The following is a 13822-nucleotide window of genomic DNA, read 5'->3' as shown; positions in this document are numbered from 1 at the left end:
CCGAAAGAGTCCACATCCCCTCCTTCGATCAAAGTCAGGTGGAAAGAAATCAAGGATTCTTCTGCCCATCGTCGAGCGTCAACTTCTTCTCCAGCTGCGTTGCCGTTGCCGTCGCAGCTTCTTCTGCCGCCGCTGGTGCTGTTCCTTCTTCGGCAGCTTTCTTAGCAGCAGCAGCCTCTTTCTTGAGTCGTTTCTTCTCCTTCTCCTTCTCCTTTGCTAGCTTTTTGGCGGCAGCCTTTTCGGCTTCAAGCGCTTTCTGGCGTTTGATTTCCTCGCCACCAAAGGCTTCGCGCCATTCTTCGACTTTAGTAGGTGGGATTAGTGAGAATAGCAGCTTTGATTCACCGAGTTTATGGCCTGGTTTCAAGGCATCAGTGACCCATTTATCGGAGATACGGGGCTCTGGTTGGGCGCCGAGTTGCTCAAAGATTGATTTCGAGGTGGACGGCATAAAAGGCGCAAGTAAGCTGGCCAGTAAGTGGATGTGGTTGAGCGCGATGTTGATGACGGCGGCGCAGCGGTCGGGTTCTTCGGTGAAGAGGCGGTTGTCAAGTTTATTGTCTTGGAGCAATTTGTTGCCCAGGGAGGAAATGTGCATGATGTCGTTGAGGGCGGCGCGCATTTTGGTGGCGTCCATAGAGGTGGTGTAGGAGGTGAGGTAGGCGTTGACTTGCTTCTCGTGTTCGGTGAGAACAGCCTTGGCTGCTTCTTCGGAATATGCGGGGATGGTTCCGTCCATTTTGGCGATACAGAATTTGGTGACACGCGCGACGAGATTCCCCAAGTTCTTCAAGAGTTCGTTGTTATTGGTACTGACGAATTCGTCCCATTTGAACTCGGTGTCGCTGGATTCGGGTCTTCTAGACAGCAAGTAGAATCGCCAGATATCCGGTCCAATACCCGTATCCTTAGCACTTGTGCCAAATACACCAACACCCTTGGACTTGCTGAATTTACCGCCTTCATAATTGAGGTACTCCGTAGCCGAAATCTTGTGCACTTGCGTCCACTCCATGCCTGAGCCAAGTTGAGAACCGGGGAAGATGATGCTGTGGAAGGGCACGTTGTCCTTGCCCATGAATTGGAACAGCGAAACCTGCTCGGGCTGTTTCCACCATTGCTCCCATTTCTTGCCCTCGAGATTGTCTCCATCGGTGTAATTGGCGGTGATGGAGACGTAACCGATACAAGCGTCAAACCAGACGTAAAAAACCTTGTTCTTATAAGCCTCTTCATCGAGACCCTCAATGCCTGTCGGGATCGGTACACCCCATTTAATATCACGAGTGATAGCGCGAGGCTTCAATCCACGATCGATCCATGACTGCACAATAGAGCTAGTATTGGTGCTCCAATCATTCTCCTTGCTGACTTTCTCAAACCAGGGCACGATCTTGTCCTTGAGAGCATCTAGGCGCAGATAGAGATGTTTCGTCTTGCGCTTTTCGGGTGTAGCGCCATCAAGTTTGCAGCGAGGGTTAATCAACCATCCCGTAGCTCTAGCCTCAACATCTTGCTCCTCACCATCCTCCCCATTTTCTTTCGCATCAGGCTCTAGTGGATCCAACAAATTACCACACTTGTCACATTGATCTCCACGAGCACCCGGATCCCCGCAGATACTGCACTCGCCTTCCACAAATCGATCCGCCAGGAAAGAAGCATGGCCCTCTACAGGACAGTATGGCTGGGKAGTCTCTCGCTCCTCAATATACCCGTTATCCCACAGACCGCGGAACACGTCTTGGACAATCTTGGTTTGATGCGCGGTGGGCGTGCGGCCGAAAATATCGAACTCAATGTTGAACCAATCGTAGATACCCTTGTGAATAGCATGGTATTTCGCGCAGAGTTCTTCCGGTGTTACGCCTTCTTCGAGGGCTTTGGTTTCGGTGGCAGTTCCGTATTCATCCTGCTTGTATTAGCGCTCATTCGTTCAATACGTGAATGAAAAAGCGGCGACTAATATACTTACAGAACCACAGATATACAGGGTCGGAAAGCCGCGTGCCCTGTTGTAGCGAGCAAAAACATCTGCGGGGAGCACACTACCGATTATATTTCCTAGGTGGGGAACATTATTGACATAGGGCAGAGCGCTAGTAATAAGAATATTTCGCTCGCCAGGAATTGGCAATGTAGGCTCTTTTGTCGCCATGGTGGTCGATGTCTGCTGCTACTGTAACGGAAGAGAAGAAATACCAGCGTGGATTGTATCTTCTCTGGAGGGCAAAAGGAAGACGCCCTGTGACCGATGACTCAAACAGAAGAAATGCGGGGCAGAAAAATGAGCTCAGATAAGGGAAATCATCCACACCGCCTTCCGTGTTTGGGCATGCAAGGGGATATTAGCCCTAGCCCTAGCCCTAAGTCCATTGTCAACATGTCTGTCAGGCCTCAGATGACCAATTTCAAATCCCACTTTTTAATAGCGAATTTGAGATGTAGAGAAGCCAAATCTACCAGCAGAGTTGCAATCCATCAACGACCAGCTGCAACAAGTGTCGAAAGAGTACAATGAAGCGAGCCCATCCGAAAACAAGGGGCGAGCATCGGAACTCCGAATCAAGCTCAACGACCTACGCAAGCAGGCAGACCAGGGAGGCACCACGCACGGCACATTAAAAGCAATTTGCCATTTTGAAATGTGGATCGAGTACATAATTACACAAACCGAATTCTATACGGCGAGGGTCACAGGGATGTGCTGCATGGATGGTTTAAATCGGACGCAGTTGGAGATATTCAACCTGGCGACATCGCTTACATTTCATATGACTGGGCGCATCTGGGAAATCAACTGCACCGCTAACTTCCGATTAAAGGAGATTACTGCCTGACTTGGTTTGATTGGAAGTACCAAAAAGGACAACAAAGATGGCGCGTTGTATGTGCTTCTGGAGAAGAGTCCCTACACGATCGATAGGAGGATTATTCGTTTCTATATAGGCAAGCAAGAACGTTTTATGCAAAGCATATTGGCTCATTATATTGTCATCTTATTCAATGCATCAAGTTTTTCAGATGTCATGTATCTTGTGAGTTCGTTAGTGTAATGAGGCATTGTTTGGACGAACTTTATAGTGCTGTTGGTAACTATCATCATTTTGATAAACTATGATGACAAACTACTCCTTTTGTGCTGGCAAAGACTTGTTCAATAACTCCCTCTCCCTGACCAAATACTCTTCAAAACTCGTCAACTTCACCCCAAACAACTCCTCTACCTCCTTCTTATTGGCTAATTCTGTATCTTGCGTGTTTGCATAATAATGCCAGGTCAACCCCGTCTTTTTGACCGTATCAAAATTGGGAATCACCAGTTTTTCCGTCACGATATCCTCTCTACCGCTGACTTTGCGGATTATTGCGGCTGCTTCATCGGCATCTAAATTCTCGCCTCCCAGGTCAATTTCGAGCTTATCGTATTTTTCGGGGGTTTGCAGAACGACGGCGGCTAGTTTACCGACGTCCGCAGAGTCCAAGTGCGAGATGCGTCGGCCGTCAATGTACATGTGCTTCATGACCCCTTGTTTGGGAAGTTCGGGATAATGAAAGAATGAGAACGGGATTAGGTAGTTATGCATCAAGTATGCCGGCCTGAGGATGGTATAAGCCTTGAGCTTTCCGATGCTGGCGGCGGAGCGCACTTCTTCTTCGATGATGTGGTTGATGCTGTAGTAAAGATACAAAAAGTCCTGGGGACTGGATCCAACCCATGACTCTTTTTGGGCTGTCATGAATGCTGTTGAGAGGACGAGGGGGCACTGTTCCTCAATTGCGGCGTTGATGAAGTTACGAGCGTGCTGGACTTGCAATTGTGGATCTGCTGGTGTTGGGAACGGGTTCAAGAATAAGCCTGCACAGCCTGAAATGGCGTTCTTGATGACAGCGACATCATCGAAGCTGCCATGGAAGATTTTCACGCCTAGCTCTTTGAGAGCGAGAGCTTTGGGGGATGATGGGTCGCGGATGAGCGCGTTCACGGTGTGGTTTTGAGAGCGGAGGACTCGTGCGAGGCTGCCACCTTGGTAGCCTGTCGCACCGGTGACGAGGAATGTTTTCGACATTTGAGATTGGTAATATGAGGTTGACGGTTTGATTACTTGGAAGATTACGTGTGGCCCGGGTATGATAGATGATATAGACCACCACAGGTCAGTTATCCCTCAATAGAAATATACGATTTCTAACGAAGCGCAATTGATTAACATTAAACTACTGATATCGAAAAAAGTCTCCTGTACAGGATCAACTAGAGCAGATTTGATTTATTGTAAAAGCCCCGGAACTAGGGTTTGGTGCTCTTTTTGAAAATGAATTGTCTAATTACAACTTTGGCCCTAATAGCACTAAAAGGGGGCCAATACCTCAGTGTTCAAAACCTCCACCATTTCTAGTCTATTTCACCTATTTGCTGGAGATTAGTTTGCCAAGTACTCTCTTTAAAAATAAGGTTAAAAATTAGCGAACAATTCGCCGGTAGACAACTAACTCAGTCGACATGGCTTCGTATAGGTGAATTCGCTCGTCAAGAATCTGGCCCCAAAAAGGATTCAGTAGGCTGAACATTAAAGCATAATAGCCCTATATTTGTACAAACTAAGCAAATTCGGTATCTACGTGGATCGTGTTCATTCTAGCTACACTTGTTTCAGGATCACTGATGCACTTGGATTGCAGTTGAAAATTATTCCGGAAATGCCCCTCGGTACTAGCTTCACGAATCCCCGTTGCGGGCTTGATACGTAGTTGGACTTCGTATTGATAACAAAATTAGTTTTACTATAGAATTCTGCTTTGATCTTGTTTACAAGTACTGAAGGCTAGAATATGCTATCCCTTACCTGGAAGACCACTGTGATGGCCTTTAGGGCTGTATAAGCGACATAGAAAGAGAGGATATAGCTTTTTCTATAGTCTATCTACGATTTCGTCAAAATGCTAGTACCTAGCACAACAACTCCCTTACAGATTCCTACGCAAAAAACGTGCAAAATGAAACCAATCACCCTCGCGCTCTTTGGCGACCAAACAGTCGAGAAACTCTCTTCCATCCAGACGCTAGTCCGTAATTCAAAGACTTCGCCTGCAGCACGAAGGTTTCTAAACGAAGCGACAGATATCTTGCAACTTAACCTTGCTCGACTGAGCAAGGAAGATCGCAGATGGACGCATGACATACATACGCTTCTGGGATTGGCGGAGGACAACATCAATGAGGAAGATCCTAATGGGATTATTGCCACGGTATTGATGTGTATTGGACGACTTGGGGAATTTATCGTGTAGGTCACAACTATTACCTCTAGCTTTGAAACAAGTAGGCTGATTAGAGGGTAGATTTGCAGAGGAAGATCCGTCAATACTCGGTTCGGAGACCTCTCCTGTGCATGTGCTGGCATATTGCACTGGTCTTTTACCTGCTGCAGCACTCGTCGTGGCGAAGGATACAGGTGACTTGTTCGGCCTCGCCAGAGAAATCATATCTATCACGTTTCGGATGGCATACGAGATAACGCGTCGGATGAGACTGATTGAAGATTCAAATGGAGACTGGGCGATGACGCTTGTTGGGGTGACAGTTGAGAAGGCGCAGCCGATCCTTGATCAATTTCATGATACACAGGTAAGTCAATCCATCATAAATCTATAAGTCCAGGGAAATTGACGTTGAGTAGAAAATTCCATACCCTAAAAGGATAGCCATCGGTATTGTATCACGAGGATGGCTGACTTTAGTCGGCGCCCCTTCATCTTTGAACCGCCTTTTTGAGTGGTCCACGGAGTTGGACCAGGCACCTCGCACAAGAACAGACACAAACGGGCCCATCCATACCCCCTACTTGCCTAGCTTCAACATGGATGAAGTATTAGGAGACTCCCCTCTTTTGAATACGCCCATCACATCAAAAGCCCGAATCATATCTCCTGGATCATGCAAACCGTACGTACATACGACTTTAAGAGACCTTCTGGCAGAAATGCTAGTTGATATCGCTCATAATGTTCTACATTTGGCTGGTACAACGGAAGCTTGTATCGCTGAATTAGTCGGCATGGGACCTGTAAATGTTGTTGTTGCAGGTCCTACGGGGCATCTTCCCATACTTCAACGCACCCTGCAAGAAAAGGGTATTGCTTATGATATTCGAAAACATCACGATGCAACACAAAACACGAAACGGAGTCGTGGAGGGTCTGATCAAGTAGCTATTGTTGGTATGGGGGGTCGGTTTCCTGGAAGTGATACAATTGACGGCTTCTGGGAGGATCTGGTTGCTGGAAAGATCCAGATCCAAAAGGTTTGTACCATTTGACTTATCTGCGGTTTGGCATCTAATTCGTGAATATCAGATCCCGAAATCTAGATTTGATCTCGACCTACACTACGATCCGTCAGGTGAAAAGAGAAACTCCACCTCTGCACAACATGGCGCTTTTCTCAACAACCCCGGCCTTTTCGACCATCGCCTGTTCAACATCTCCCCTCGAGAGGCCACCCAAATGGATCCACTCCAGCGGCTATTACTCCATGTCAGCTACGAAGCCCTCGAAATGGCAGGATACTCTACAAATGGGACCCTTGCAACCAACAGCAACCGAATCGCTACTTATTTCGGGCAGGCATCAGAGGACTGGCGTGAAGTACTCAACAACCAGGGCATCGATATCTATTACGTGCCTGGTCTAGCAAGACCATTTGCGCCAAGTAAGTTGAACTATCATTATAAATGGGGAGGTGGCTCGTATGCTCTTGATGCTGCTTGTGCAACGAGTACGACGGCCATTACATTGGCTTGTTCTGCACTGTTGGCTCGGGAATGTGATACAGCTTTAGCTGGTGGAGGKTCTATCTTGTTGTCGCCGAATTCGTTCTCGGGGTTGAGTAGATCGGGTATGATATCGGAGACTGGTGGATGTAGGACATATCACGATGATGCCGATGGATACGCTCGTGGCGAGGGKATTGGTATCGTTGTGCTCAAGCGATTAGAGGACGCTCTTGCCGATAACGACAATGTTTTGGCGGTTATAAAGGGGTCGGCAAGGACATATACCTCAACATCGACGTCTATTACTCATCCGAGCGCCGAATCGCAAGTGAGAATTTATGAAGAGGTCTTACGACAGACAAGTACTGTGCCCAATGAGATCTCCTACGTTGAGATGCATGGCACTGGAACGCAGGCGGGAGATTTTGAGGAGATGAGTTCCGTTATCAAAGTCATGGGCCAGGGGAGATCAAAAACCAACATTCTTACGGTCGGTGCTGTCAAGGCAAATGTTGGACATGGAGAGGCAGTAAGTCAATTATCTCTGCCTATTAGTGGATGCGTGAAACTTAAGCAGACCAAAGGTGGCAGGGGTGACCTCAATAATCAAGTCCATAATGATGATGCGTGAAGCGAGGATACCAACACAGCCCGGACTTCCCTTCAAGCTCAATCAAAACTTTCCTAAACTCGACAAGGTTCATGTTCAGATTGCTGGTAATGGACAAAGAGACATGTCTCTGAGAGCAAGTCCGGCAGCCCAAGATGGCAAAATTAAGATTATGGTAAATAGTTTTGACGCTTCGGTATGTGTTTTTGATACTGAACGCGAGTGAATGTTGACTGATGATTGAAAAGGGAGGAAATACCTCGGTGCTTCTTGAAGAGCCACCTCAAGTCTCCCAGAAGACTAGAAATCCGCTTCCACGTCACGTTATTGCGGTGTCTGGCAGGTCACCTTGGTCTCTGCAGGAGAATACTCGAAGACTATTAACGTACTTGATGAGGAACTCCAATGTCAAACTTGCCGACGTCGCTTATACAACGACAGCAAGGCGAATGCATGAGAACTTACGGGTTGCATATACTGCAACATCCACGAAGGAATTGATTTCTTTCCTCAAGGCAGATGTATCCAAGAACGGGACATCAGAGCGAAAGAGAAAACCGCCTAAACTGGGCATAGTCTTTGCATTCACTGGTCAGGGCTCACAATATGCTGGAATGGGTAAAACTCTATATCAACACAGTACAGCTTTTAGAGAAATCCTGTACACATATCAACAATTTGCTTCAAGCTATGGCCTTCCAGACTTCTCTGGCATCATCTCTGGCGACGATACTGATATATCAACAGCATCTGTCGTGCGAGTGCAACTTGCGACTGTTGCTCTTGAAATCGCTACAGCGCAACTACTTAAAGCATGGGGAGTTGTTCCAGGCTTGGTTCTAGGGCATAGTCTTGGGGAATACTCGGCGCTATGCGTATCAGGAGTGTTATCTGTTAGCGACACATTGTACCTCGTGGGAAAGCGAGCGATGTTAATGGAAGAAATTCTCAATTCTGGAGATTATTCCATGCTAGCGATAGGCGAAAGTGTTGAGACGGTATCTCGACTGTTAAGATTAGATTCCGGATCCAAATGGTCTCAGACAGACATTGCCTGTGTTAATGCCCCCGCTGTGACGGTCGTGAGCGGACCTGCCAGTGAGATTTCAACTCTAAAACATCAAATTGAGGGAGACAATAGGCGAGCAACTGTGCTTCAAGTTCCATATGGCTTCCACTCAAAGCATGTGGATCCCATACTTCAAGATTTTGAAGTACTTGCAAAGGGTGTCACCTTTTCCGCCCCCAAGATCCCAGTTGCCTCAACACTGACGGGAGAAGTTGTACCGATCAACAAATCAGATGTCTTCTCTCCCTCATACCTAGTACGTCAAGCACGAGAATCCGTCAAATTTGTTCCTGCACTGGAAACATGCAAAGCAGCCGGCTTTGTTGTTGACGGAACGCATTGGATTGAAATTGGACCGGAAGCTGTGTGCCTCGGTCTGATTCGCAGAACATTGGAGGTATCTCCTACTTCACTGCTACCAATTTTCAAGTCTACGGAGGACAATTGGGCCACCATTTCTTGGGCTTTGGCATCTTTATACCGCGCTGGTGCAGCCATCGACTGGAATGAGTACCACAAGGGATTCAAAGACTCTCTTAGTCTCCTTGATCTTCCGACTTACGCCTTCGACGCTAAAGATTTCTGGATACCATATGTGGAGCCTATTCTCCAGACATCGGCTATAAATGATGCTAAAGTGTCGGAAAATGATACCTTATCGCGTCCTGTCCCCGAATTTTCAACCACAGATCTGCAGTGGGTTGAAGATGTAGAGAATGACGGAAAGACGGTCGTTGCCACCTTTGGTTCTCATACTTCAAATCCACTACTATACCAGGCAATACAAGGTCACAAGGTACAACGTTTAGCTGTTTGTTCACTAAGCATATTCTGTTCCATGGCGAAGTCCGCAACACAGTATGCTTATTCCAAAGTTAACCAGAAGCAGCGTTTACCAAAAATGACTATTTTAAACATGGAAATGAAACAAGCCTTGGTGGTCAACGAACTGAACCGTGAACAGATAGTGAAAACAACTGTGTCTTATTCTGCTTCTGGACAAAAAGCCGACATATCTTTTCACTCAATTACTTCTGGTGTTCCTGCCGAACATGGCAGTTGCCAGGTTATTCTGGAATCCGATACCAGTACGTGGTTGGAAGGACGCTCTGACACGTTGTTTCTAATCAACGCAAGGATCGAATCATTGAAAAGTCTGGGTCAATCCGGAAAGGCACATCGACTTCTGAAGCCGGTCATATACAAACTGTTTGACAATGTTGTACAGTATGGCAGAGAATATCAAGGTCTAGAAGAGGTATGGCTAGACTCTGAGTTCCGTGACGCGGTGGGTACAGTAAAGTTGCCCGATACCGCTGGAAAAGGCAATTTCCTGTATGATCCCTTCTGGAGTGACACAGTTGTTCACCTCGCTGGTTTCATATTGAACGGCAACTTGAAGTATCCAGAGGACATTGCGTGTCTCTCCACGGGGTTTGAAAGTTGGAGATCGTTCGAAGAGCTGAAACCCGATACAACGTACACGACGTACGTCACTATGCACGAAGCTGGCGATGGTTTGCTACTTTCTGGTGTTGCATACGTTTTCTCAGGCTCTGCTCTAGTTATGGTGACTTCAGGCATCAAATTCCAAAAAATGAGTAAGATCGCACTTGGTGCAATTCTGCAGTCCACTAAACCTTCAAAGAAAAAAGGAGTTACTGCGACAATCAACTCCACGAGAACTCCGAAGCAATCGGAGATTAGTCTACTTGAGAAAGCTATGATCCCTCTTTTTGAACATGATTCTGATTCTTCATCTGTGGGCGATATGCCTACACCGGATACAGGAAGCAGTGGAATACCAACCAGGGCGTCATCTGTCAATCATGACGATGATACAAATATCATCGATACGTTGTTTTCTATAGTTGCGACTGAGTCTGGTTACAGCATCGAAGATGTTGAGCCGTCTACCTCCTTTGCCGATATGGGTCTCGACTCATTGATGGCTATAACCATACTTGCCAAGGTCAAGAGAGACACCGGGGTAGAATTGCCGACAACATTTTTCCTCGATAATGCAACTGTTGAAGATGCAAAAGCTGCATTAGGTTTAGAGTCGGAACCCAATTCAAGAAATCCGGAACTATCTGTCTCAATAAAAACAGCAAAAGACATCTCTGCCGCTATGATGAAACATCTTGAAGCAGCCCCGGAAAACGAAACAACACTGCTCCTCCCTGTTGACCCCATCGCCGAGTCATCCAACAAGACGAGAGAGGAAAGCTTGGTCAGTAGAGCGGTTCTATTACAAGGCTCATTCTCGTCTCCGGGACCAAATTTGTTCCTATTTCCCGATGGCAGTGGATCTCCAGCAAACTACATTCAGCTTCCAGCACTTGGCGCCGATGTGTCCGTCTACGGGATGGAATCACCATTCCTAAAAGATCCATCAGAATTTACATGCAGTGTAGCCCACCTTGCCGATATATTCCTGACAGCGATCAAGAAGCAGAAGCCCACAGGTCCGTATTTGTTGGGAGGCTTTTCCTTTGGAGCCCTTTATGCCTACGAAGTAGCTCGCAAGCTCTTAGAGAACAATGACATGGTTGACGGTCTACTTATCATCGACATGCCTGTACCGAAAGGACTTTCATCGCCATTGTCCCCCACATTCGAGGAGCTCAGTGCCTCTGGTTTTGTTTCACCACGCGGTCGACTCACGGCAGCGCAGAAAATTCATCTTAAGAAAACAGTCCAGGCTATGACTGGTTATAATGCTGTATCCTGCTCAGTACACCATCAGCCGAAACGGACTATCTTGATCTCTTCAAAATCTGGCTTGGCAACAGCAGGCCTACAAGAGTCATCGGATTTGGTGAAATGGGTACGACATAATTCAAGTTCACCGTCACAAGGATGGCAGAGTCTTGTCGGTGATGTAGATGTTTACGAGGTTGATGCTGATCACTTTGCACTTTTCAAATATCCAACGGTAAGAGCTCTATACTACCCCTTCCATCATGGTTCTGACGAAGAGACAAGGTATACTGACGTTATTTTGCAGATATCCATTCTTGGCGAAAAGTGTGAAGCGGCACTAAAGATGTTCGCAATGTGATATCAACGTTTTAAAGTATTTTCGTTGGCATTTAAATAACTAGAATTGCATATCAATGCAGTATCACTTTGTGTACCCTTAGGCTAAAGTTAGTCGCGCAGGTAAAGACTTCCTCTAGTTTCTTCAATGACCTTAATGCCCCAAACCACACAATTGGGCTATGGTCTAAAAATGTTTCATTGATGGCTTTTTATTTTGTAAGGTACAAGTATTTGTAGTTTATTTACAATGCTACGTTCTTCGCCAAAGTTGGATCGAATCCGTCGTCTGTTGCCTAATCAACTGCTGTATATAATAGAAACTAAATGACTTGACATCTTTTTTGTTTCGACTACAAAGTGGCCCTCGTCTTTGCTCTTATTTGGCTAGTGTCCTTCAATTGGCGTGTAAAGCCAATAATTCAGCGAAGAAATCGCCGGAACTAGTGTCGTGACTGTCGTCGCATTCGTGACAATTACGACCGTAAATTGACTAAATACTAATTTGAAACTAGTATGGAATCTAAACTCATTGTGGAAGCATTTGAGATTGCCCATACTCGAGTAGGAGGGGGAATGTTCCAATCTAGACAGGGGCTGCTCCGAAGATAATCTGGCTCTAGTTAGCCCTACTTGCACTTTCCCATAAGGATTGAAACAATCCTTTTACACAAAGAATCATCAATATCTGAATTAGTTCGAAAGAGTACTTCAAATATAGACTTACTATACAAACACCATGTCGCTAAAGATAATTGTTGTCGGGGCAGGGATCGCAGGTCTATGTGCTAGCCTAGCTCTACGACAAGCTGGGCATGAAGTAGAAGTAAGTCTCAATAATACACTTGGATCGAACTCAACTTCAAAGGGTACATTTCAAGTTTGACATTTTTGATAGATATTTGAAAAATCCAAATTCGCCACAGAAATTGGTGCAGCTTTAGTGATTACACCCAACGGGACTAGAGTCTTGTCTCAGCTTGGCTTCTCCTTCTCCAATGCTCGAGCTGTAAAGATCGAATCATGGAGTACATTACATGGGGACACGATGGAACCTATTTCACATGTTGACCTCACCGCTGCCGAGAAAATATTCGGGTTTCCTGCATGGGCCGTTCATCGCGTCAGTCTTCATAAAGAACTACTGAGGCTCGCTACAAGCGCGGCTGAAACGGGAACCCCTGTTGAAATTAATTTGTCGTCAGAAGTGGTAGATGCCTCGCCAAAGGAGGGCTCAATAACGTTGCAAAATGGGGAGAAGCTTGTAGCCGACCTTGTTGTGGCGGCTGATGGTGTGCATTCAGTACTCAAACGCGCCGTACTAGATGAGGCAGCTCCCGCTCCTTCATCTACGGGCCTGAGTGCATTTCGATTTTTGATAGATACTGATATTCTGGAGAACGATGAAAGCCTCTCGTTGACTCTGAAGAAGAAAGGCCCCGGTGCAGCTCTTTTAGCCGACACGAAAGATTTTATCAACGAGCGCCATATAATGTGGTATCCGTGTGAAGAGTAAGTGGAATGCACCTGGTAATAAATCATTATGACACTCACTAACATATCTGAAAGTGGCCGTGTACAAAATTTTGTTGGTATTCACCCAAGGTTAAAGGTAGATGGAGAAGAGGATAATCCTGAATGTAAGATCATCTCTGGAGCTACATGACTTTAGAAGAGCAGGTTAACGTTTCCTTCTGATCAGCTATCAAAGCCTCGATGTTGGAAGAGTTTAAACATTTCTCCCCAGATATTGTTGAAATAATCGCGTACGTCAATCCTCTTACGATAGTTGCATGAACATTCGTGCAATCTATGAATGGCTAACTTTAGTTCCCAACAGAAGATCCTTCCAAGTCAAACGCTGGCCATTATTTGCTCACGATCCGCTGCAGTCTTGGACTAGTGGCCGACTGATTCTCATTGGCGATGCAGCTCATCCTGTGAGTACTCATTTCATAGAAGCTTACCGCACATCAGTTCAACCCCCTACTTAACACGATGTATACAGATGCTTCCCTTTGGCGGTCAGGGCTCGAACCAAGCAATCGAAGACGGTGGTGCTCTAGGCTTCTTGTTCAACGGAATTGAGAATGCAGATGACATACCAAAGCGACTTGAATTATTTGAGCAAGCAAGAAAGAACCGCACATCTCGTGTGCAAATTCTCTCCAAAGTTAGGGCTGGCAAAGAGAAAGAAATTGCAGAAGAGCTTCGCCGCTATGCGGACCCCCCCGATTCAGGTCAGTCTAAGCTATAGATAATGGATCGTGGAGTCAAATTTTACGTGTTTCTTGTCATTGACCAAATTCGAAATGTAGCTGTTCC

The 13822-nt window shown here is 46.2% G+C and overlaps 3 protein-coding genes across 3 annotated transcripts; 1 reads left to right on the top strand and 2 right to left on the bottom strand.

The window, feature by feature from the left end:
* Positions 1-49: 49 nt before the first annotated feature.
* BHQ10_003269 (uncharacterized protein) lies at positions 50-2158 on the bottom strand (the record flags this gene model as incomplete). Its single annotated transcript, XM_040875506.1, has 2 exons — positions 50-1912; positions 1976-2158. 2 exons carry the CDS (start codon positions 2156-2158, stop codon positions 50-52), a joined length of 2046 nt encoding a protein of 681 aa, XP_040731773.1.
* A 970-nt stretch (positions 2159-3128) lies between these two features.
* BHQ10_003268 (uncharacterized protein) lies at positions 3129-4070 on the bottom strand (the record flags this gene model as incomplete). Its single annotated transcript, XM_040875505.1, has 1 exon — positions 3129-4070. The coding sequence occupies one exon, from the start codon at positions 4068-4070 to the stop codon at positions 3129-3131; it is 942 nt and encodes a 313-aa protein (XP_040731772.1).
* A 928-nt stretch (positions 4071-4998) lies between these two features.
* Positions 4999-13754, top strand: BHQ10_003267 (uncharacterized protein; the record flags this gene model as incomplete). Its single annotated transcript, XM_040875504.1, has 11 exons — positions 4999-5288; positions 5344-5629; positions 5682-6305; positions 6358-7305; positions 7361-7582; positions 7635-11393; positions 12396-13009; positions 13067-13137; positions 13200-13263; positions 13338-13437; positions 13506-13754. 11 exons carry the CDS (start codon positions 4999-5001, stop codon positions 13752-13754), a joined length of 7227 nt encoding a protein of 2408 aa, XP_040731771.1.
* Positions 13755-13822: the final 68 nt, after the last annotated feature.

This window comes from Talaromyces amestolkiae, assembly GCF_001896365.1.
Source record: "Talaromyces amestolkiae strain CIB chromosome Unknown scaffold5.1, whole genome shotgun sequence".
Classification (NCBI taxonomy): domain Eukaryota; kingdom Fungi; phylum Ascomycota; class Eurotiomycetes; order Eurotiales; family Trichocomaceae; genus Talaromyces; species Talaromyces amestolkiae.
This window is presented reverse-complemented; position numbering and strand designations above follow the sequence as displayed.